The following is a 25,369-nucleotide window of genomic DNA, read 5'->3' on the forward strand; positions in this document are numbered from 1 at the left end:
GCCATCTGTTCCCACTCCCTGTTTTGTGCTGAGGTCTGCCTTGTCCTCTCTACCTCCCCGTGCTCCCTTCACAGAGCCCCAGGCAGTGACACAACAGCTCATCCGCTCCTGGGTTAATTAGACACCAGCGCACACTCACTCCTGTAAAGGCGGGAACAATGGATTTGCTCCAAATTGTGAAGGAGCAGCTATTGTGAGCACTCCCAGCTCTATGGAAACCCTGTATTTCAAGTGTTACCACGCGCAAATAACAGAGAAGACCACATAAGTAGAGCAAGCAGCAGGAGTGAGTGAGGTGAGAGCAGGAGGTGCCTGGCCAAAAAAACCCCACAGAAACACATATGTGCTGCAAAGCTCTGAAAGGCCTTCACATGAAGATGGCCGAGCCCATCTCCCATAGCAAAGCCTGACAGCGTCACTCCAAAGCACATGGAATAGTGCTTCTCACGTGATGCCCACGGGTTAAAATGAAGGGAAGTGACCTGGCTGCTTGCAGGAAAGAGATCTATCAGATTTTACAAGAGAGAAGACAAACTACAATAGGGGTGCGCAGAAGGTGCTCTGCAGAGATCAGTATGGGAATGCTTCTACACGTAACCTGCCTCTGGTCAAGAGAGCAGCAACCAGTCACGAGGCCATAGAGCTCCCTCTGGTTGTCACTGCCCCATGACAACTCCAGTCTGCCATCACCCTTTCTGCCACGGCCTCATGGAGGACAGAGAGCTCATGAAGCTGTGGGGTAAAACATCCCCTGTCACTGCCAGGCACCACCATACCCCAGAATCATCATCTCGCCCCATCACTGAAGTAGACGACAGTTAAGAGTAACAATGGGAAAATCCTTTGGGAACTTACAGAACTGAGATACCCAAAACCCATCAGGGAAGCAGGCAGCACCATTTGGCACTTACAGCCTCCTGCCCTCAACAGAAGGACAGCACGGACAAGGTTTCGTTTACGCACTCACCATGTCTGTTGTGCATCAAAACACAAACATTTACACCCAGGCCTGAAGATGCACAAACACCAGATCCCACACAGCAGCACGGTGGCCCTTTGCTCCAAATCCACGGAATAAGGCAAAGACAGCCAGGAGGGAGTGTTTCCACAGGTTTATAAATCTGATAAATACAAGTATAACACCCTGCCCACCACAATGGGGCAGAGGAGAAGGGAAGGGAGTCCCAAGGGTTGCTGAGCAAGTGCTGACTTGTACTTGGCAGCTGGAGAGCACACAACAGCTGGAGATTTACGCTGATGTGTCAAACAGCTTCTCAATCATCTCTCCCACCTGGTCGACCTGGTATTTGATGTACTTCTCAGGGTTCTTGGTGAAGGGCACATTGCCATATCTGCAAAGGAAGACAACCCCCAGGTGACAAATAACTGGAATACAGCAAAGAGACCCCCTGGCCTCTCCTCTGCCACAAATCAGCTCCACTCCAGCAGGTCCCACTCGAACCTGACAGGGAGCAAGTAACCTAGTTACAACTGGTCTCCTGAGGTTTACATGAATAGCCCAGGGTGGCCCAGAGCTTTGTTCTGGCTAGAACGCCTGCACCCATCCTGACCAAGGAATCAGGGTGACAGCAGAACTAGCTTCTAACTAGTTCACAACTAGTAGAGTTCAAGCTTGGGGATATTTTAGGCTGTAAGGTAGAGAAGCTAAGACAAGAGAGTAGAAAATTGCCTCAGCTTGGGCAAATCCAGCCCCCAAAGACCTCAGTAAATCCAAAAAAAGAGAGGACAATGTCGCAAGAGGTTGTCACCTGTTCAAGAAGGCACCATAGGTCTCTTTCACAATGGTTTTCTGTGCCCGACGGATTTTGTCACGTTGCTCCATGTCTGGGATTGCCCAGGCCTTCTGGATCTTACACAGCTCTTCCAGCCCGTCATTAAAACCCTGTCCAAAGTAAAACTCGGTGAGCGTCCTGTTTGCAATCACCTCTCTACACCGAGTCTGATGTTTTCCCCTCCACTGCTGATCATCAACATCCAGATCTCCTCCTTAGGCAGGTATTTGGCCTGTCTGTCCCAATCAACTAAGGGATGTTCTTATGCCATCTAACAACTCCTTACCTTAAAGCGCTCCTTTATCATCTGCCTCTCCTTATCCTTGAGCTGCAACAAGGAGGGAAAGGATTTTATTTCACATCCAGAACTAAAATTTCCAACATCAGTGTTTGCCCACAGCTCCCCATCCAACCTGAGTAATATCCCACCGACTTGGCTTGAATTCTCTCTCCTACAGCAGGACGAAGAGAAAGCTGCGGTGAGCAGCACGCCCTACATTGAGCAATTGGCTTTCATCTGAAGTAGATTTAACAAGGGTAATTTTCAGCCAGAACAGACATAAAAATAGACTTCTTTATGCTTCTAGCCCTTTCTAATGGAAGGTCTCGGGTTTTTTTTCAAATCCAAAATAGAAGCATCTGCTCAGGTGCAAAATATAAGAACAGAGGCAGAAATTAAAAGACTTGTAGGAATCTGGGGCAGAGGAGATTAGAGGCAGTGCTGCTCTCCATCTTGTCCCAGCCACAGATTCACTCTGCAGAGCAATAGCAGCACAAGATATAAAGAAAGTTTCTGAGAATTTTTGAATATGACAAGGGAAATGATGTTTCCAGCAATTTCTATCATCTTAAAACTATCCTCAACCATCCTCTCACCTTCACTCCTGGTTGAAAGACAGGCAGGTTTCTCTCCAGGATGTAATCTGTCACCTTCAGCCAGCTGCATTTGAAATGACATGGGAAAGAGGCAAAGGGAAGGAGTTACTCACGTCTCACCAGAACATTTATGTCCTCACCTGTGATCCAAAGGCCACCCCAGACAATACACACCCCCAAACTTTCTACAGTGACTGCTTCAAGTCAGATCGATCACTTAAACCAACAAAATAGTTGGTTGTGGTTTTAGACCAAACCATAGACCATTGGCCACAAATCTCTCAAGGAGTCCTCAAACCATGACAAAACTAAGGGAAGAGCAGAGGATGTCACCCGACCTGCGCTGGTAGGTCTGGATCTGCTGTTCAATGAGCTCCCGGTAAGACCTCTCGGCTGTCTTCTGTGTCACAGCTACCAACTGGATCAGCTCAGACCTGGAAGAGCGGAAAACCCAAGGAAACACATGCAACAGCTGCTCTCAGGGCTGCCAGCAGGATGGCAACATTTCAAGCCCCTATCAACAAGGTCTTTTATGCCCTTTACAATAGAAGGGACCCTGAAATGCCCAAATAGGGAGACAGAAGCTACTCCAAGTTACTCTCCAAAGCCATATTCTCCATCCTCTAAAGATCAAAGGGTTCTCTACAACCTAAGGCATCTCTGATGCTTTTATCTTCCACTGCCATGTAATGCGATGTTTATAACAGTGCAAAGGTTTCAAAGGGGCAGTTTGAAGAATGGAAGAGCGAGCAGAGATGAGACAGGCTGGCAGGTAAATGCACTCGATACAGAGCCCTGCTCCGAAACCGTGCTTAGAATCAGCCTGGACTTCAGGGAGATCTACCCAGATACACACTTACTTCTCCAGAGATTTCAGAATGTAGTTGTAGTTGTTGTGCAGAAAAATGGCACTCAAAGCTGGGTCTTCATAAACCTTGGATTTACTAAGAAGGTTAAGCTGCAAGTTGCCCAGCACTTTGCCTTAAAGAAGGAAAAACAGAGGACAAAAAGTTTTGCACTGAAACGTCTCATTATTGACAGTCCAAACTGAGCGTTCTGTACTGTCTTTGTGGGCCCACAGCAAAGTGAACAGCACAGCCCCAACTGCACGTACAGACAAGGGTACAACCATGTGTACTTAATCCTACAAGCTTTTGGCAGGCCTTTCCTCAGAAAGTCACCAAGAACTCCTGACCATGACACCGCCTCAGATCTGAAAGAAGCTGGTGGACCTGATCCCCATTGTAAGAGACCATCACAAGGTAGTTCCATGAACTCATCTCACTGTCCAACTGGTAAATGCAGCCTCAAGATTTTACGGAGCCCCTTTTGCAGCTGAAAGTCTTCATGGGGCTGAAGGTGCAGAGCACTGGGTGAGAACAGTTCAAGGCAGCTGATGGCAAAAGCTCTGCAGCACAGCGACCTGCTGCACTGTGCTTTGTCTTGTCCAAGTGCAACAGCCAAATTCCCAGTTTGACCCTTTTATCTATCCCTCCCATCAGACTCCAGCTCAAACGTGGAAAGATCACATGGAGTAAAAGACACAACCTGCGCTCTTCACCTAAGAACGAGCCAAGTGAAGGACAGCTGGTGGGGCAGCAAGGGGAAGGCGCACAGAGTACTCACAGATGTAGGTGCTCAGCAGCCGCCTGCTGAACTCCGAACTGTAACTACTAGCCGAAGAGCTGGTCTCTGAAAAGAAAAGAATCTTAGGCCAGTTAACAAGCCACGGGGAAGGGGGGGGTATGTGTGGTCAGCCTGCCTCTATTCAAACAAGCCTCATCCCCGTTGCTATGGAATTAGTGCGGAGCTCCCATCGACAGTGAAATTAGCTCCCTGCTTCAGTGCCGATAGTCAGCAGCTTATCCAGGGTGAGAGTAGAAAAGCTCTGCACCCCGCAATCATTTTATCTGCATCAAGTGCTGAGCACCCTGGCAGAAATCTCTCCTTTCCTTCCTAGTGCTGAGGACATCCACTTGACCAGATATTGAGTCATTAAAAACATTCTCCCCATCCTTCCCCCACCACCCGAAAAGGGTTTGTAAGCACTAGAAATTTGCAATCAGAGAACAAATGAGCTGAAGCTGTTACCAGCAGGCACACAACAGTAATTAAAAGCAGCAGAAAGGCTCTGGAAAGTTTCAGCCATCCCCATGGTTGCTGAGAGGACCCACTTGGCTCTGTATGAGGGACTGCTCCAGCACGGGAGCCTGCCTTGCAAGCAATGACTCTGGGCTGGCACATATTCCTCTGTCTATGCACAAGAGAGATGGCTTTCTGCCCTCGAGGCCTCATGGGCATGGGTCCCACAGGACACGTGGGGTAGCTATCTCCTCCTCCCCCCACCAGAGTTTGGCAGCTGGGCCTAGCTCGGGGGGGTCCGAGTTCACAGGCACCCCATGGGAAAGGCCTCGAGGCTCCTGTTGCTGGGAGTTGGACAATAAGGAGCTGAGTGCACACGGGATAAAGCATGATACCAGCTGGGCCAACTTGCTGCCCATGCCAAAGAGATTCAGTGCCATGAGAGCGTCTTTAGCCTGTTTCAGCTCATATGGCATCCCCCATTGTCTGCTGGTGACAAGCCCTCCCTATTCTCTCCAGCCCACTGGCGTGAGTTACTTACCCTCCCCTTTTTCCCCTTTTCAACTATGTGTTAATTTATTTACCACTCCTGAGGGATAAAGAATTAACATACATCACCAGAGCCCAAGGCAATATGAACAGGTACATGTGGGTAAGTCTGCTTACCTCTGGGATCTAAAGGAATATTGTATGTGTCCCCAAGAACTACAAAGATTAGGCAGAGCAGAGAGAAAAGGGGAGGGAGGAGAGAGAAAAAGAAATGCAAAGTGCAAAAAGACAGGTTAGAGACCACCATCCCTTTGAGAACAAAGCAGATATTAACACAGAGCAGCCACAGACAGCTACACAGGAGAGCAGGCAGGAGTCCCTCCAAGGCCACAAATGGAGTGGAGATCACAGAGGAAAGGCAGAATCTAACTTCCTTCCCCTGCTAAGGAGGTTGTATTTAGCAAGACACCTCATTCCACATCATTTCAAACCCACTTTTCAAGGCAAAGAAAAGCTTCCCCTCATGGCAGCAGCAATTTACTGGTCCTTGAAATGAACTGCACAGCCCATAGAACCTTCCTAAGAACCTGAGCAAAGCCATCCCACCTGGAACAGCTCTGTGCTGTGTAAGTGCCCCATGTTGGGCCAGGCCTGGCTTTTGGAGCAAGTGACAGCTGCTTCTGCATGAGAACAGCACTGGCAGAGAGCAGGGAGCATCTGGCAGTAGATGGTCCCTAAGGCCTGGCTGCAGATGGGGAGAAAAAGACTTACAATACTTGGATTGTGGGTCATCTCATACACAGCTCTGAAGTACTACACGTCAGCCCAAGTTACCAGGTCTGTTACAATTACACTGACTTCAAGCTTTAATAAATTGAAAACATGCTGCAGAGAGGCATTTTTCCTCAAGCTGTCTTTACACAGCAGGATCCCTCTATAGCTGATGGGACAAACAGCCACAATTAAAAAGGAAACGGGTTGTGTGTCATGGATATGGCCACATTTTGTTATATGACCAATATAAAAATTTAAAAAATCCTACGCTACCTTTTGAATCAGCTCCTACCACAGATGCCTACTGCATAACAACATGTCAAGACTTTGAAACAACAGTGCTGACACCACCATTCTGGGAAGGACATGGGAAACATTTGGTTTCTCCAAGGGAAAAAAAAAAAAAAAAACACCACACAAAAACCTCAGACCACCTCTTTGGCCAAGGAGAGAGAATCAAGGCCCAAGAAGCTCTGAGCGTGCTGAGCTTGCAAGTGGAGAGGGCACAAGGCAATGGCTAGAGGAGATGTGGCAAGAAGCAGAGACATCCTAGCTTGAGTTCATTTAGAACTAGCAGAAATTTCCAAGCAGGAACTGCAGTTAAGCCTGGAGGCAGCTGTAAAGCTTCCCCCTTCCCCTGCTCCTAATGGGCTCCCCTAACCCTCTCCAAACATCAGCTAGCAGCCTGTGCTTCCTCAGGTCCCTGTGCCCCCTGAACATCCAGTTCTCCACCTCTCCAGCCTGCTAGAGAGCTGGAGCTGCTGCTCTGCACAGAACCAAGAACCACACTCTGATACACAGCAGCATCCCATTACATGAGGTAGCAGCTCTCAGCTTCCCATCCATGTATTTCTTTCTGGAACTACTTCCTTTAGCATCCTGGAAAACAAGCTATAACTTGTCTCTCTGTTAGGACATGTGGCACATGAATAGCTCAGGAGTCCCAGCTTGACCATGGCTAGATGCTGAGGAGAATATTCTCCCTGCTGCTGTTATACTCCGAGCAGAAGATGTGACAGAAAAAGGTGGCAATGCATCAACACACAGCTAAACTAAAGCTAACTCAGCTGGACCAACCATCCTCACTCCAGTACAGTCACAGAGGACCAGTCCAGCATCAGATTTGAAGTTAAATGCTTAAGGCACCCTCTCTTGATACCACAGAGCACATCAGCAAAAAATACCATCGAAAGAGTACCTGATAGGAGCAAGTGTGGAAGGCCAGCAGGGAAACTCTCTGCATCCCTTGGAGTTCTCCAGATAACCAACTATGTGGTCATGGCAGATTGGAGGACAAGACAAACCACAGGGTGAAGGACAGGAGGAGAACGAGCTCACAGTGCATGCTGAGGTTGGATCTTTTTAGGGAAGATGTCCAGACAATCTGGGGAAGGAACCGCATGCCCAAATAAGCCCCATGCATGTACCTTGTGATGCCAGCATGGCACCCGCCGTCTCCTGGAAATCCAACAATTGCTGTAGGAAAAGGATGGCCTGGAAGCAAGGGAGGGAAGTTATGAGCAACTGGCACTGCATCTCCTGTGCTCTGCTATTAAGGATCATGAAGGACCACCTGTCCCTCCCTGCTTAAAAGCCTTCAAGAAACAAGCCACTACACCCCTTTGAGTTTTACCCACAGTCACATCATGGCTTAGCAAGGGTAACTAGCTAATCCACAGAAACCAAGTAATTGCCCTTCAAGACAGGTTAACTTAAGAAAAGAAATTTCCCTACTGCTCTTTCCAAAACCTCTTCAGAGGTTGTTTTTGACAAAGGATGGTTCAAATCACTGTCACATACGTTGCTGGTGAGTTCATGAACTGTCCCATCTTTTGGCATGTTATATTCCTTGTCCGGATCATTCTAAGAAGATAAGAGAGAGACATAAAGCAAGCATGTATGGAAACTGAAGGCATCTACAATACAACTGCTGCTGCAAGTGAGCTGTAGGCTTGTTTATCCAGCCTCTCTCAACAACTTCAGATCTGGCTCTCACAGTGCCATCTCCTGGTGCTCAGAAACCACAGCTCCTGCACACACCCGCAGCTCAGGACCACAGTTTGTTCAGCATGTGACCATCAAAAGTTCAGTTCACCCACTGGGCAGTGCACTCATCAAGCCCACCTTACACAGGGACAGTTTAACCCCAGCCTTCCAAAGCTTTTTCAAGCTAGCAATTTTCCTTTCTTTTTAAATAGGATTAAATTCCGAGATTGACTTGATATCTGCAGAGGCCTGGAAACTCACACCAAGTTATTTGTAGTATGCCTGATAAGGGTCTTAGGCAGAGGCCTCCTGTATCTGAAATCAGCCCCCAGCATTTGGTATTTGCAGCTGACCATCCAAACCAATCCAGCAAGCACAGGCCTGCTGGATCAGACCTGCTGACTCGGAAACGATGCGGTCTCATGGAAAGCGGGAAGTTAAACTGCTCAGAAAAGCCCTCTTCCAAGCCTGCTGTTTTTTCCAGAAAGAACATTGAAGAGAATTCTACCTTAATGTTGTCTGCAAACTCTTCGAGTGCCTTTGCACCAGTGGTCTCCATGGAAGTGATCAGCCCCGGTAGTTTGTTCTTAGTGCCTGCTGCAGTGCCCTGAATAGTCCCGTAACAGATCAGAGAAGGAAAACACACAGTATCTCAACTTTTGTTCAGCACCTACCCTTCCTGATCCCCCACCCCAGCATTTTATTCTCAGTTCCCCATGTGCCAGGAGAATATTTACAGCACCATCACCACACTGAATCCTGCATTCTCCAGCCATCCAAGAAGGGAAGATTTTTTGACTCTAATGGTGACCAGGACTTGCTACCTCTCATGTTTCCTCTTATGCAGTACCTGATCATTGCCCAGGGATTTCTTTGTTCAACAACCCTCCTTTTTCAGAGGCGTCCATCCCCGTCTGACCCTGCTGCTGATCCTTTCAATTAAATTATTTATTTTTATAAAATCTGATGCTCAAGCAACAGCATCTCCTTTCACAGCAGGTTCTCCTCAAAGCACTGACATCCTCCATACAGTAAGCACAGTCTAAACTAAGCTCTATAGTATCAGAGCTGGAACACCTCAGAGGCCATGTATACAGCAGAATAATGTAGACAGTCCATCACCAGGTCATGATTGAAGTGAAGAGAACTGCTGCTGAGAGATGCTGAGATGCTGGTCCAGCATCACAAAAAGGAGCAAGCTGCATGTGTCACTTCCAATCCGTGCTGGACAAACAGATGCAGCATGGCTTTGCTCAAAGCCGCTGTGATCATGCCTTTCAAAGAGTTCTCCAGATAACCCAAGCCACAGAACACTCTCCAATCCCATCACACTTACCTGCAAGACCTGGTCAAATTCGGGCTTCATCTGCTTGAGATGCTTCAGGATGGGGAAGATTGTGAGCACAGCTGAATAGTCGTGTCGGATGATGGCTTTCCGGGCAGCTGAGACAATGTTATCCCCCTCCATGATCAAGTTGTCTAATGACTCCTGCAACAAAGCCAGAGAGTCAGAAGGAAGCAGCATGACTTCTGCCCAGGCATCACAAGGGGCTAAATGCAGAATACCCATTAAAGATGCTAATTTAGCTGATGGGTCATTTGCAGTACCCAGTGAGTGACTCTGAACATGTTCTCCAGGGCCTGTGCAGGCCCCAGTTCCCTGCACAGGTTCTGTAAGACAACCCTAGCACTGGTGGTGCTCTTGGGCACCCACAACAAGTGGTGGAATCCACATCCTCACAATGAAGAGGAAGGGAGAAAGACTTTATGTGTATCCTTTATAAGAGAAGCCAAGCAGAGAGGCTCAACTGACCTGGATGAGAGAATCAAAGGTCTTCTTCTGGTGGTGCTCTGGGACAATTTCTGTCAGGAGCTGGTATTCGCTCTGGGCCAGTTTGACAAAGGCACTAACGCAGTGAATGTACGCATCAATCTCGATGTCGAAGACGTCATCCCTCCCTGTAAAGGCAAGGTGGCTTTAAGAGAGAACAAAATTCACACTGAGCTTCCAGCAGGTCTGCTCACTCCAAGGCCTTGGTGTACACATAAGGAGCACAAGGTTCTCCTGGAAAAGGCGGTTCTGGCTTTACACCCATCCTTGCGTGAGAACAAGAGTCATCTTCTCACCAAACCTGCCCCCTGGTTTGTGCATGGGAAGCTATGCATACCCCACAGGAGGCAAAGCCATCTGCAGTTCAGGAAATGGGCACATCAGGACACCAGCTCTTTCCGGCCTCATGACAGAAGGCAAGTTCGGAGCTCTTCTGGGATACAGGCTAAATTTAATCAAGGGCTTGAACACAGAGTACTAAACTGAGGAAGGTCTGAGGTGAATTATTCAACACCTCTGCTTGTATTTTTAGAATTCCTTATCTTCATCCGTCACGCAGATGAAGAACTGCCATTTCGCATCAACATTTCTGGGAAATCAAGGCTGTCCTGGAAGGCAGCCTCTTCCCACAGGCAGAAAGAGAAGATAAAAACCAGGCAGATGAACATTTAAATCCTATGAAGCAGGAATATCTGCACAGCTAGGTGAGCCGTTACACAACGCTGCACACAAATGCAAATATTTGAGTTGGAGCATATGAATGTCTCAGACAAAGATCCATCAAAGAACTTAAGCGGGAGGCACGAGAATGCCAGTATGATACAAAGGCCCACACCAACTCATGCCAACCACTAGCTGCAAGTGTTGGCAGGACAGACGTAAATGGACTCACACCATCCTGCATTACTCAGACCCCCTGTAGTAACCACTATAAGACAGTAAGATTAAACAGAGAGGCCTTCTCTAGGCTATGGGCTGCTGCTTCTCTCCTCCCAACAAGATCTGCACCTTTGGATGGAGGAAGAACCAATTCTTCCCTACAATGACAGGTCCCTTGGGTTGATCTTTTAAAAGTTATGGTCAGCAAGGGACACACAAACGTGATGTGGTTCTACAGATGGTCTCCGGTGGATCCCACTGTATTACATGCCATGTGTGACCTCTTTTATGTTTGCTTCACTTCAGCACTGAACAAGCCAGTAGCTACCTATAGGAAAGTGCCCCTCAGCATGGTGGCCACCAGTCTTTGGTTGGACAAAGCTGGGGTTCCCTGTTTGAGGGCTTGGGGTGCGTGTGATTAGTAGGAGTGAATTGTACTGAGAAGAGCCAGAGCTTTTTAGCCAGAGAAGGCCCATGCTCCAGGACTGCCCACGTAGATGAACAGCCACTGGCTACACAACTACTGTGAAACATGCTGAAAAGAAGGATGTTAGCCAGCTTGTTATGAAGTGACAACATGGTACTTACCAGCAGCCGGACCATGCTTGTCGCTCAGGGTATCGGAAAGGTGTTTAACTCGTAAATCATGCTCATGACCTAGTGAGATGTCAGCCGGCACAAACAGAAGGCGCAATTTATCCAGGGTGGTTACAGCATGGATGCTCACACTGGCTGGAAGCCGCTTCAAGCTTGGCTTATTTGATCTGATGGACACTTTTTTTCCCTACACAGACCCAGGAACGCTACCTGACCAAATCCCTTTGTTGGGCTATGCAGCAGTAGCAACCCTTTGAAACCTGATGAGAAGTGTGACTTAAGTCATTTGTTGGGCCACAGGAGTCCCTTGAATCTCCTGCCGTAAGTTCTGAATGGGACAGCAGGCACCAGAAGCCCAATTTGTACCCACAGCCGTTACAAATCCAAACTCAAAGTCCATCTCCTGCTCAGCATGAGAATTTTTCCCCCAAATGAGTGATGTTAGTCACCATCTGGGATTTAGTAGACTACAATGTAGATGCTGAAAAGACCTACTTTGGATGCATATATAGGAGATAGAAAGGTCTTACAGATGCTTTGAAGCGAGTGACCCCTTCTCCCTTACTTGATATGAGCAGAGGAGACCAGAATACAGAAGACAACCATGTAGGTAGGTCTCCACAGAGAAGGCGTGCAGGCACAATGCACTGAGCTAGCTGTGGTCTGACACTTCAGCATCAGGTTTGGAAAGGTCACTAGGAAACTGAATGTGTCTCAAAGTCCAGGCAAAAAGAAAAGAGAAAAAACACCACAAGCGGATGTCATCAGAGCAGAGCTTCCATTAGCCAGGTGGCTGTGGTGGGTCAACTGCTTTAAGGTAACATTCCTCTCCACCTGTACTCATGTTTACAGAGACTTTGAAATTCAAACACTAAATTCAGAAAAGTGATTTGGCAATTCGGCCCTCCAGCACCTCCTTGGTTCCTCAAGGTCAGCTGTATCTATCCAATGCTGTTCACCAAGCACTAGGCTAATGGAAGTCCCACCTGGAAAAGCAAGGCTGATACACAGAGAAAGTCAAGGGTGAAGTAGCTAGAGCTGTGATTACCTTCCATAGGAATGAGGTTAGAGGCCCCCTTTTTCCCATCTAGACCATGCTGAGAGTACTGTTTCAGAAGGTTCTGAGCCTTACGGATCGTGCCTGTCACCAGAGCCAGAGAGAAGAGACAAGAAGACCTAGAAAATGAGTGAAAGAAAACAAACCCAGAACACCAGCCCTCCACCAGCAAGTCACCTGGGCCCAGCAAGAGGATGCTGGGCACCAATGAGCATGCTCAGTACAGGAACGTGAACCCCAAACTCATGTCCAAGTGTTCAGATACAATAGCATTTCCAGACTGTTTCCCTGCTTTGAGGGTGGGGGCATGAATTCCAGCCAGGGTTACAGAATCAGGGAGTGCTCAAATCAGTTTGGTGAGGTGGTATGGCCAGGTTAGAAAACACCATCAGAGAAGGGAAGCAACAAAACATCCTTCCCTGTAACGAGTTTATTTAAGCCAGTACTCTGCATCCAAATGTAAGAGGTTTGTTGCTTTCCCTCAGCTGTGGAAGCAGGGCTTTGGAGTATGGACAATTCCTGCCCGGCAACACTTTGCCTGCTCCCCAGAACCACAACTGCCTTTCAGAGGGGTATTTTCTGAGCATGCTCAACATAGACCCATCAGGAGCCCCACAGCCAAGATGAGGAACGATCTCTGGTGTTACAGGAAGCGATAAAAGGGTGACAACCTCTGGGCTCCAGAGAGCCATTGCAGCAGCAATTCCCATCACAGGAATCATAGAATAATGGATGCTGCCCACCCATGTCTAACTCGCATTAAGTCACTCTAATCCCCAAGACACTTCTCTTTAAGGAACTGCAAATCAATTAAAACCATGGAAAAAAAAATAACACTGGGTTAAAAGATTTATACTTAACACACACAAAAACTAGACAGAACTGAACAAAAGCCAATGCTGGATATACAGCTAGAAAGCACAAAACAAAGCATTAATGTGACAACTGAAGACTAAGCACTGTTTCCACATTAAAAGGTTAGTCGTCATGCAACAAGTTACAATTATCACAAGCACACGGACACCCTCTCACAGCAGAGCTTTGCTGTTGCCTGCACAACAGGGAACGGAAAGTTTTGGGAAGGTAGAAGGAGTTTCTATAGGAGACCCAGCTGAAAGAGAGCTAGGCTGAGGAAATGAAGAAGGATCCAAGAAATAAAAATGCTGATGCCAAAATTAAGAATTGTTCTTCCGCTTTAAAGTAATAAATACTCCAAATATGCAGAAAATCCCTGCTTCTACCAGTAATCGTAAGCCACAAGGCAGCCTGGAAATGAGTGTTGGCTGCTGAGGACCACTACCCTGAGGGGAAGCCCAAGTTCAGACTGCTGCGAACAGCATTCCGGGGTGCAGGACAGCTTCATCCCATAAAGGGATATACAGCAGGGGGAAGGAAACTTCAAGTCCCCCAGACAGCATATCTCTAATGGGGGAGAACAGAAGAGAGAAGTTAACCTGTTGCACTTACTAAATAAGAGAACATGGTTCCTAAAGCATAATGTTTCACTGGCAACATTTTTTTTCTACTAGCTCAGAGTGTTCTCAACCACTTAGTAAAGAAAAAATAATCATATCCATAAAACATTCTTCTAGCAGGAAACTTCTCTCCTATAGACCCACACCAGGTGGGAAGACTTACACCCTCGCTGTGCCGATGCATTTGCTTCTAACTTGTGCCATATGAAGAAACGAGAGGGCTACGGCTCTCCTTCCAAGCTTCCCTACGCTCTTCACACCCAACACTTCCACTTTATTCTTAGCTACTTTCAGAAACCTTTAGAGCTTGGGCACATCAGCAAGTTCTCTGAGCAAGCAGGGCTGCAGCAAGCTCTGGAGAGATGCACTAAGCTCTTTCTTACTGCTGTTCCCATGGCCCAGCTGATGCAGAGCAGCTCAACCCAGGTACTGTTCTTCTACCAGTCCTGTCATCTTTCCCACTTTCAAGCATCCAGGGAGAAGGGAGGTGGGGAAAAAAAAAAAAAAAGAGAGAGACTAAATAAAGAGGGTAAATTGGTGTGAAAGCCAAGCAGACAGTACAACTGCTGCTGCTGTCAATAGGATCTCACTTCAGGGTATGCAGCCCGCATCTCCACAGCCCACCTCTGACAGCTTCTTCCCTGATGAGAGCTGAAACCCTCTGCTGCATTTTATTTGCATAAGCACAATTACCTGTGTTTACCCTGACACACACCGAGCGTTCAGCCTTCGTGGGGAATCGCTTCAGTGCTGCTGCATCCCTCTTATTTAGCATCATAATCAGGCTTTAATGGATTCTAGTGGAAGCCAAATGCTTTTGTTCCATGATTGTTTTTCCCCTATTAGGCAGCTCGCAAACCAAATGGGATGGCATTTCAGCTACTAATGAAAACATCACATTCAAGCTGGGCAGTGATCAATATGGGAAGCGGGAAACAGGAAAAGGCTCTTTATTCTGCTACACAAAGACTCCACAGCCTGCCTTCAGGTAGCACCTCACTGCTAGGTAAACCGGAGCATTAACTAAACTGGAAAAGGGCTCCCCTATAGCATGAAAAGAGCCCACAAAAGTAAAAAACGCACATGAAACTTTTGCTCCTGTGGCCCAATTGTTAAATAAAGTGGCTTTTGGGCATACATGAGGCACAGTTTTCCAATTCCACATCAATTTCCTGTTTCTATCTTCCATTAGGTAGTTTTTTAATCACGCAGAAGGGCAACACATCCTCTTTCCTGAAACACCAGCTGCAGGAATCTGTATAAACTGGCTAAAGCTCTCTGGCTTTCGCCTGCAGGCAGCCAGGCTGGTTGCCCCTACAGGCATCTTCTGGCCCTGTCCTTCCCCAGCACTGCAGAGCTGCTGAGCTACCTGCTGCTCTCAAGCCAACAAAAGAGCACTAGGTCTACAGGCATCACAATGAAGAAGATATTTTATGTGCACATATTTGCAGCAGGATGATTTTTGGAATGTGAATACACTCGCCCTCTGAGACAGACTGCTGACATTTCAAACACTAAGCTATAAAAAAAAAAAACAAAAAAATACCAGCCCACAGATTGCTTCATCAGTTCAACTTGACTTGGCAAGTTTCGGTTAAGAGAAGATGGCCCTGCTTTAGAAGTATCTCCACCAGTCAGATTTTCAACTGCAGGCTGTAACAACAGGAGATGCTACAGGGTACACCAACAAATGAAACAATAACAGAGAGATGGAGACCCTCTGAAACAACACATGGATATGGAGCATGTTCTCTAGAATCCAACCTAGTACCTGGGGAAGAGTGGGGAGACTCTGCCTTGTTTCCCTGTCCCTAATACCTCACCTTTCCTTTAGCTGTAGCCTCTCTTGCACTTTGCATTATGGTTAAACAAGTGATAGCACATCAGATTTAGTTTGTTATTTATCCCTTGCAACAGGTTGAAGTGTGCGCTGGGGTGTGCACTGGGATATTCTTCCTTAAGGACTAAGAAAATTAACTCATTGTTGGAATCATGAAAGAAATCCCTTGTCTGAAACCCAAATTGACAGAACTTGACTTTACTTACTGAAGCAATAGCATAGGAAAAAAAATTCTTTGCCCATAACTGAACAAAGGCTAAAACCAAGGGAATCAAACACCATGAGATGAATATTGCTATAAAGAGGGCCACTGTGCCAATGGGAAGAGGGTTTAAGACCTCCACCTCAGGAGCCGTCCTTGAAAGCTGAGGGAAATGCAGAAAAAACAGTGAATCTCTACTCAAAGAATATATTTTTTCCCTCCATTTTTAATTTCACTTAAGTACAATTTAGCAGCCGTAAGAAATGGCTGCTGTATGAGGTTTAAACAACCCTGTCCTTCAAGAGCTACAGTCTGGTTCTCTGCCCTTCTTCATGAAAGACTGGAGACAAATTAGCCACTACTTTTTCTTGAGATTAACAATACCCCAATAGATCATTTGAAATTCTCTTTCCTTCATATACTGTCAGCTCTGTAAGTGCATTCAGACCATGCTCTGTGCCTTCTACCTAGCCCATCTCACAAACTCCAATTAAATCTCCTGAAAAATCTACAGAATCTACAGCTGAGACACTGACCATGACAAGTAATTTCAAATGCCCAAACACATCCATTTTGGAGGAGCCCTGTTTGTAGGGAATAAGTGATTGAGCTCTTAAACATGTGGGCTCCTTTCTGTACTCTCTCTTTAAGCATCCAAGATCTGAGATTCATTTAAAAAAATCCTAGTGATTTTTTTTTTCATGGACAGATTAAAAATCTCCTCCATCTCTGACTATTTACTGAGAGCACAGGGGAGATGTCACCATTTGGCAGGCTGCTCAGAAACGTTTGCTGACCATGCTGACTTTACTGCAATAAAAACCCAGGGATCTTTCCAGTATCAGGTGATAACTGAGAACTCTGGACCAAATCTGAAACACCCACAACCTGAGTTCCCTGTGGCTCAACTACAGATCCCCATCCGGCATCTCTCCAGTAGAGAGCTACTGAACCACACAAAAATAGTTTTTACCGATTGTAATCATGCTGTTGGGCCGGAGCCACTGTTCAGGAGCTGAACACAAACCACTACCATCATGCTCCGGAGCAATTTTAAACACTGTTTTTCTGCCATCTGCAGCACAGCTAGTTCTCCTTAGCAGGAGGATATTGTCCTGTACAGGTCTCCCAACACTGGTGGCGAATTCTTAAATGAATAACTACCTGCCAAACTCCAGAGAAAAGCCAAATGTTGGCATGAGACACCCCCATGGGTAATTTTCTGCTGACAGGGAAAAATCCACTGAAATTTGCAGACTGACTGCATTCACCAACTGCAACTCACACAACAGCTTTCAAGAACAGCTCCAGGGCATGACAGCAATAGCACAGATTGATTTTAAAAGAGAGGTTGATGTCTGGATGTCATCAAGGCCTTCCCCAGGCAGCCCTCCCTCTCCAAATATCCCAGGCACACCCTCTGCTGTAGCAAGAAGAGGCCCAGCAAAGCCTCTCCACACACAGAAGTGAAGAGAGCAAGCACCAGGGCCAGCACACACACACATAGACGCACATTACCTGGGATGAGGACTGCATTCACATCAGGATTATAAAAATAAACACAACACGATTAAAATGGGTATTTCTTTTCCTCCCTTTCCCCATCCCATCCATTCCCAGTCCCTACCCACATTTCTTATCATTTTCCTGAACCCAGTAAGAGTATTTGGACAACACAGGAAAAAATATTAGGGTGGGAGAGTATTGGCCAGGTAAACCCACAGAAATATGAACTTTTCTGACTTTCATCATTATTACAAAGAAGACAATAGGGTGCTGTGACATACAGAGGGACAATATCACTGCGCTGCTGTGGGAGGTACATGCTAGCTTTTGCTGTCCCTCCTTCTGGCCGTGCTCCCACTAGATGGCACATTTCAGAGATGGGAACTCCAGCTCCGCGCACCAGTACACCCAAGTGACCGGCCTCACCAGCATCAGCTGCAGAAAATGCAGCAAAACTCCATTATGAGGAGAGATGGAACAACCCACCAGCCACATTCGTAGCTCTTCCAAAGACAGGCTGAGGCAAAAGCTTTAACAGCCCTTCCAAAATTCAGGCAACTTTGGATCTCATTTCTGTAGACACCTACCTAGTCCCCATTTCAACTCTTGACGAGTTCTTTGTTTCCTAGCACAATAATAATTTATTCATAACTAATGATCAAAGTGATGTGTTTTATCAGATCTGAGTTTTCTATCTTGCTGTGGCATAGCCGATCCTCCATATTCCAAGGCTGAGGACAGGTGTTCTCAGATCATACGGTTTTATAGCCCTCTCAGGTCTCTTTTTACTGATCTCCTTTGTTAAGGCAATGGCCTTTTCTCTCCCTGTACACAGGACCCCTCTCTTCCCTTTACATTGCCCAGAAAACAGACCTGATGAATTGACAGACAGAAAATGTCTGTAATCTCAATGCTGAATCCAGGGCAGAGAATAGGTGTTTATCTCAGAAATTTCACCCCTGCTCCTGTCCTAAAAGCACATTTTAGACACAGAGCCCGCCTCAGCAGTGAGAAGGCTGCAGATACGTGTTTGATACCCAGGCAAGAAGATACACAGTACAGTGATCCCCTCCTTCATGGGCTCACCTGGCCTCTTGATTGGCTTTTTGGTGGGGGTGTCCTTCCTTTTGTTCTGAATTGCCGGGGAATACGGCACCCCCGTGGAGGAGCTGTTCTTACGGAAATGGTCTTTCAGCCCCTTGATGGAGCGGTCAAGCTGGACAGAGCGGATTTGGAAGTAAACAGTCATGAAATCTAAGGAGACAAGGTAGAAGCAAGATTATAAGCAAACAGGGAACATTATACAGTAAAACAAACCTTTCCTGAAACACTCTGTGCCCCTAATGGCACTTAATAGCATTGATGTGGGACCCCAAGTATGTGTTTTTCCCTCCCCCTCCTATTTTCTTCAAAAACTCCTTCCTCCTTCCCCTGCAGTATTCATCCCAGCCCTCCCACCACACACATTAAGTCTGTGCATCAAGAGCACATCAGTTGTGTAACTGATGGGAGACATTTGTGCAAAACACTGTCAATTGAAGCGCTCAGTTTCTAGCAAGAGAGACTTTACAGACTTCTCAGGATTTAGAGCACTCAGGAACTAAATGAGGTGTTCATCATTTAAGAACAAAATACAAACTGACTAGTGAAATATGCTATATACGCTTGAGTTGCCTTTGATCATGGAAAAATTCTTAAGAAGCTTTTAAAGATATTCATCATAGTTGGTAAGCACAGTAATCCCCACTCAGAAGTAAATCGTTGAGGTCGGGGGTGATTCTAGTAGCTACATGTACGTGAAAGTACACATTTCCTCTAACAGGTCCCCAGAGTCATTCACTCCCAAAGGAAAAGTTAATAAAAGAGTATAAAGCTGTAGGCAGAGGCAAGTTAAATGAATTTTTGCCACAGGATAGACTATACATTAAGATAACTTGCTTTATTTACACAACTCTTTCTCTCTTCATATCCACCAGGAGATCATTGTGTTCGACTGATAAATCACACTTCAGTCTCACTACAAACACTGTAAAAAATGCAGGATCTTAAGAAGGTGATTAAAAGGAAGCTAAAAGGTACCACTAAGGCAGTCACTAGTTTTGCTAGCCCTGCTAGCCACCACGACAGTTTGTTAGCCGCAGCAACACCTAAGCACAGGCTTCATGGCTGAAGGTGCATGAACTACAAGCCAAGCACTTGTAGCACTACACAAAACCCTCAACACCCTCCTGCTCTCACCACGCGTGGTAAGTGGTTGAAAAGCATTCACCAGCTACAGAGGTACAAGGGAACAACAGGCAGCACCACCAACCTTGGTTCCTGCCGTTTTCCACCAGCCAGCCAGAAATGCGGATGATATCATGCAGGACACTCTCTGGGAGGTGCTCCAGAGACATCTCCTCCTGCGTCTCCATTTCATCGTCCCCACTGATCAGGTCCAGGATGAGGATGGGCGGGACCGGCTTGGTGTGCCGTGTCATCAAGCTGCGAAACTCTGATTCCAGGGACTCCTTGCCCCTCTCAAAGAGGGATTTCTGGCACAAAACAGCAAGAGAGAAGCAGCACAGGGCTTCTGTAATCAGGCACTCACAAGTATTTCTGCATGAGAATGTACTTTCTGCAGCATTTCTAACCACTGTCAAGTACTGCATGCTTCAAACTCCAACAACGCCCGTAACTAAGAGACTTTTAAAGAGAGTTAAATCAAAAAAAATGCTTGGGAGTTGCTCAGTCTTCAAGTGGGATTTAAACAGATCTCCCATTCTGCTCAAGCAGTTGAAGGACTGACAAGAGTGACTCGGGAGGAGGTTGAATCAACTCCACCACACGTGCAGAGAGAGAGCAAAACACCACAAGCAGAAATGCTGCTGAGTGCAGAGTTAAACAGAAGCTGAAACAATCATTTCTTCAGTTGTGCCCAAACAGCAGGCAGCAAGCCCATCTGCCTCTCTCAGCAAGAGGGCAAGCAGCAGGGCTACGTCCGTCCCTCTCTCACCCGTGCCATGTTCCAGACCCACAACCTACCACACGGTTCAGCTCCGGGCTGTCCGGATTGTTGTCCTGGAAGTATTCCACTGCCTTCTGGATTTTGTCCATACAATTCAAGTATTCCTCCAGCCTCCCAGTGGGGCTGAAAATAAAACAAAAAATAAAAAGCAGTGAACGCCCAAGAAGTAAAGAAAGAAGATACCAAGAAAGCACCAGACCAAACTCAGGATAAAAACAACAAGAAAAATTTCAATTCCCTTCTCTTCAACTAGGAGAAAATTATAGGATTCCTTTTTGCCTCCACTCAATGCCACAGCAGAATACCCAATCCACACAGCAAGTGCAGAAGTACTGATGATGGAGCAGCACACAACTTTCAGCCTTGCCTTCCTCTCCCAATCAGGCCCTGACGGGTATGTAGAGGAAGCTGCACATCCCACCCAAAAGAAGAGCCATCACAACACCCTCCTGGAGACTGAAAACAGGCTCCAGGACAGTTCTGATTCATCCTGGATGCAGCAACAACATCACAGGGGCAGGAAGAACCCTTGGGAAAAGGGCGGCAGAAAGAAGAGAAGCCACCAACACTCATGAGATTCATATGGCAGTATGTCTGCAAAACCTGGAAGAGACACCAGTGCAGAGTCTCAGCAGACTTTGCCCTCTGGGGATTGCTGAAGGTCAAGTCAGGCAGCTTTACTGTGGACTGATGGTAGGCAAAGAGTTTGGGAAGGGTACAAGGAACATTATGATGAGTGGGTGGAGTCAGTTTCCCTACTTCTATCCCAAAAGTTCAATAGGATGAAGCTCCCCAGCAAGATCTAGTTGCTCAACTCACCCTTCCTTTATGATCTTCTCTGTGTCCTTAGCCACATGGTAGTAACTGATGACGTGATCCAAGCAGGACAGGGTCTTCTCCACATTCTCCTGCAAGCGCTGCAGGTTCTCTGTCTGTTTATGGACAGGGATGATCGAGTTCTCCAGCTTCATCAAACGACTTTCAAATGAGGACAGAATAGAAACCTACATGCCAAGAGAGAAAGAGAGCTGAGGACACCCTTCCACATGGATCCACACAGTAGGGTAGTAGTTAGAGCAATGCAATCGAGAGCCTTTGGCTTCTCTTTGTGGGCTCTGCTACTAATTTGCCATGACTCCTTAGGTGGGCTGTTTAATCCCTCTATGCCCTAATTTCAATCAGGAATCACAAAACGGATCACCTGCCCTACAGAGGTGGGCCAATCTTGAATTAAGTGTTTTTAAAGCATGAAAATAAGGTTCCAAGACAGTACTAAGGAGGATCAAAATTTTATTTGACAGCAGAAAACAAATCCACAGGAACTGCCTGGAGGTGCCCTAGGTAAAATGAGCAACAAAAGCATAAACCACCAGCCATCTTGCTCTGTACCACTAAAACCCAAACATGAAATGCACAACATGAAGGCACAGTACCAATACAGCATGAACATTCTTTTCCACAGACCTTTGTTTTTTCAAAAAGGACTGTGATATTGCTTCTGAAAGGTGGAAAACCTTAGTAAGTTCATAAAGAGTGCCTTACTGTCATGTCTTCTATGCCAAAAATGTAATTCTTTCAAGATTCACTCCTTTGTTATGTTTTCCATGCTTCTCTGGTGGTGCCTCAATGACTTTCTTAAAGCACTAAGCCCAAAACTGGACATAAAATCCTAGCTGAGGGCTTACGAGCAATTAGAGCACGATAATTACTTTCTACCTCTTAAACAGAACACTCCCAAAATAAAACTCAAAACGAGACCTGACTTTATGAAGCAACAACATGATGCTGTTGCACAAACTAGTCTGGGGTCTATTAATACCTCTTCCCAAGAGGACAGACTATAAAGAGACAAGGCCAACAGCTCATTTGAGCCCTCATCTCCCCAGGAAAGAAGCTTAGGATTGAAACATTCATCAGTTTTCCCCTTTGCGCAGCCACTGAAATGTAAAACACAAACACAGAGCAAATGGTCCATTACTCTGCACTCCTCAGAGAGGCACAATGACAGCCTTGAAAACAGATTCTCCTCAGAAAAAGTAAACCCAGGCCTAACATTAGGGATGAACTTTAAGGTCCTCCTTACCATGTTCTTTGTAAGCTGGTCACTCTTCTCAAGGCTCTCTTTGATAAAGGACAGAGTTTCTTCTTCCTGTCAGTCGGATGAAAAAATAGTCTTCAATTCTGAACACTAAGCATTTAAGTCACTAAACTTTACATGTAGGTTTTTACAAGTCCTGGCAAACACTGCAGCAAACAACATTTGTTCTGATGCTGAGGCCATGTTTTAATATGCCACCTCTTAACAGAAATCAGGGAAATTGACCCAAGGTGAGCGACGCATAATGTAATGAGTGAGGTTTTTATGGATTACTTGTTTCCCTCCAATAGCACAAGCCTTAGCACAGTAAAGTCACAGCACGATATAAAATTAACAGCTTTACCACAGAGGCACACAGACTCAGACCACACATTTCCCTGTCCACAGCAAAACACAGGTGTTGCACAGGCACCATTCAAATCCCCCACAGAGCTGTGAACTAAAGTAGCCAACCAAGGGCTGTTTTCAAGTCACTGAAGTACAGAGAGAGGGGGACGAATAGCAGCCTGCAAGGGCTGGCCTCTCAGGCTGGACCTGAGTACCTGAAGGGAGAGCCCCCAGAAGCTACCAGACCCTAAGAGGGGGACACAGATACCCCTTGACCCTGGAAACCGGGGCCCTAAGCCCTGAAAGGGACCTGAGGATTCTGCCAAGCCCAGAGCGGTGTGACCAGTCCCTTAGAGGGTCCCGGGACGCCCTCAGGCCCGGTGGGGACCTCCAGGACGGCTCCCAACCCCGTCTCCTAGGCAACGCGCTGGGACTGCGGGCGCGGGCCCAGGCCCAGGCCCAGGCTCCGGCCGGGCCCGCAGCAGGTCCCTATGCCCAGTCTCACCTGCTTAAGCTTGTCCTCGATCTCCCTCCTGCGGGCCGACACCTCTTCGGTGGGAATCATCCTGCCGCGGGGCGCCAGGGCCGCGCTCCGCCGTTCAGTCCCACCGTAGACACCCGCTTCCGCCCCGCCGTCACCACCGCGGCGCCATCTTGGGAGCGGCAGAACACACCGCGCACGCGCAACAAAACCAGCCGCCATCTGCGGAGTGGCCGCCGCTTAAGTAGGGGCCGGAAAGGCACCTGCCGCCAGGTGCATGCGCAATTGTACTCAAGGCGACGGGGCGCATGCGCAGTGCCCCACTAACGGCCATGTTGGGAGTGGCGGCCCGGGCGCGCCGCCATATTGGGAGTGGTGTGGCGGGTCCCGATACGGCCCCACTCTTTCTGTCAGGGCAGGCCTAGCTCCCCAAGCACGCCATCCCCAATGCTCCAACCACAATGTCGGCATCGTCCCCACAGGACACTGCGTCCTGAGGGCCGTCCAGAGCCACCCTGTCCCCTCCCTGCCGAGCTGTTAGGGTAGCCAGGCCCAGGCCTGCTTTGCCACACACCTGGGGGTGAACCGAGGTGTGGAGGAATATTGGAGGAGTTTGGGCCAGGGAAATTAAATGGTGGAAAGTTAAATATGAATTATGGAAATGTAGGCGCTTGCAGGAGTGCAGGTTACTTTACCTCAGCCCTGCATCCATTTTCCAGAAAGCCTGCCACCACAGGGTCGCTGCCATCTTCTCCCTCCTGCAGCACAGGTGGGGATGGCTGCGTTTATCACCCACTGGGGCAGTTATGGGGCTCTGCATCCTCATAAACCATGTCCAGCCTGGAGCAAGGAGCTGGTTTTATCAGTACAGACAGTCCTGGCCTCCCACCGCCTTGTGCTGCTCTGAGGCAAGGCTGTGCCACACGAAGGGACTGGCCTGTTCTCATCCATCTTCCCTTTGTCAAACCATCCCAGGCTCTGGAAAGGAGCTGAAACAGCCCAAAGGGCCTCTTTTGTTCGACAACTTCAGCGCGTTTCATAACCCGCCTTATCACGCTGCGACCAGCTGTGCCCGGGCTCTGGCTGCTGCGAGGGGCGAAGGACGGCCAGGGCTCTGTGTCTTCTGTGTGTGACATTGCCTGGCCACGATTGCCTGTTTTATGGGGACACCTGCTAGAGGGGATCTTGTCCTATGCACGTAAGAGAGAAGATCCTTGTCCAGGGTCGGTGCCCACTGCCCCTTGTGCTTTTCCCCACTGGGCAGCTCTGATTTGGAAGGGTTTTTTTCAACCTGTTCTGCAGACCCATCTCTTTTTTTATAGCAATCCATTCTCTTTCTGCTAACCTCACTCCCCCTCATTCAAAAAGCAGCCAGAGCCAAAAGGAAAACTCCCCTTGTTGAGCCTGGGGAATAACTGTGTGTTCTCCCCTGAATATTGCTATATATCTCCTGAAAAGCCAGCAAAAAGGGTCCCCCAGTCCCTCGTGGGGTGACTGAGCCCGCAGAGCAAAGAGGGGGAGCTGGGATGGAGGCACCCCAGCCCACGTCCCAGCTGCCAGGTGGAGTGGAAAAGAGTGAATAAATGTCCAGAAAGTCAGTCTGCCAATAAATCGTGTAAAAAATGCCAGAGTCCGTGCAAACATGAGGTGCAATGCCACATGCAAGGGGAGGCAACAGAAAAAAAACCCGGCTTGCTGGTCAAATGCAAAGAATCAGCGCAGCAGGGGTTATTTCTGGTAAAATGAAAAAGAAAGCGTGGAAACCCTACAGTCTGAACATGTGTTAAAATACAGCGCAAAAGGGCACAAGGCACACCTGGGATCTTCAGGATGTAAACACACACACACCCCCAGCTCATTGCTGGCTGTTCCTCCAGCTGTGCGTGCAGCCAGAGGAACGGCCGCTCCAAGACAATCCCAGTCCCGCCGCCTTCCCGCCGGTGCGCCGTGGCCGCGCCACTCTTCCCGCCCTGCCAACTGCAGGAATCGCTCTCCCCGCCGAAGCAGCGGATGAAAGGAGGACGCGGTGACTCAGCAGCGGCCGTGGAGGAATGCTGAGTTGCCCTTTG

The 25,369-nt window shown here is 47.6% G+C and overlaps 1 protein-coding gene across 10 annotated transcripts; it reads right to left on the minus strand.

The window, feature by feature from the left end:
• Positions 1–1,094: 1,094 nt before the first annotated feature.
• EXOC7 (exocyst complex component 7) lies at positions 1,095–23,522 on the minus strand. Of its 10 annotated transcripts, XM_074159962.1 has the most exons (22): positions 23,325–23,522; positions 22,478–22,543; positions 21,214–21,398; positions 20,412–20,517; positions 19,699–19,921; positions 18,474–18,641; positions 17,400–17,411; positions 12,356–12,448; positions 11,299–11,367; positions 9,814–9,959; positions 9,337–9,489; positions 8,509–8,607; positions 7,815–7,877; positions 7,442–7,508; positions 5,418–5,456; positions 4,296–4,361; positions 3,530–3,650; positions 3,008–3,103; positions 2,670–2,733; positions 2,080–2,121; positions 1,770–1,903; positions 1,098–1,352 (listed from the first exon to the last, which is right to left on the minus strand). In XM_074159962.1, exons 1-22 carry the CDS (start codon positions 23,520–23,522, stop codon positions 1,250–1,252), a joined length of 2,313 nt encoding a protein of 770 aa, XP_074016063.1. In that variant the 3' UTR covers positions 1,098–1,249. The 10 variants fall into 10 exon arrangements, with proteins under 10 accessions (XP_074016066.1, XP_074016068.1, XP_074016069.1 ...); XM_074159964.1 differs by lacking the exon at positions 17,400–17,411 and having other exon boundaries at positions 23,325–23,384; XM_074159965.1 differs by lacking the exons at positions 5,418–5,456; positions 17,400–17,411 and having other exon boundaries at positions 1,095–1,352; positions 23,325–23,384.
• Between the last annotated feature and the right edge of the window lie 1,847 nt (positions 23,523–25,369).

Source organism: Numenius arquata, chromosome 17 (assembly GCF_964106895.1).
Source record: "Numenius arquata chromosome 17, bNumArq3.hap1.1, whole genome shotgun sequence".
Taxonomy (NCBI): domain Eukaryota; kingdom Metazoa; phylum Chordata; class Aves; order Charadriiformes; family Scolopacidae; genus Numenius; species Numenius arquata.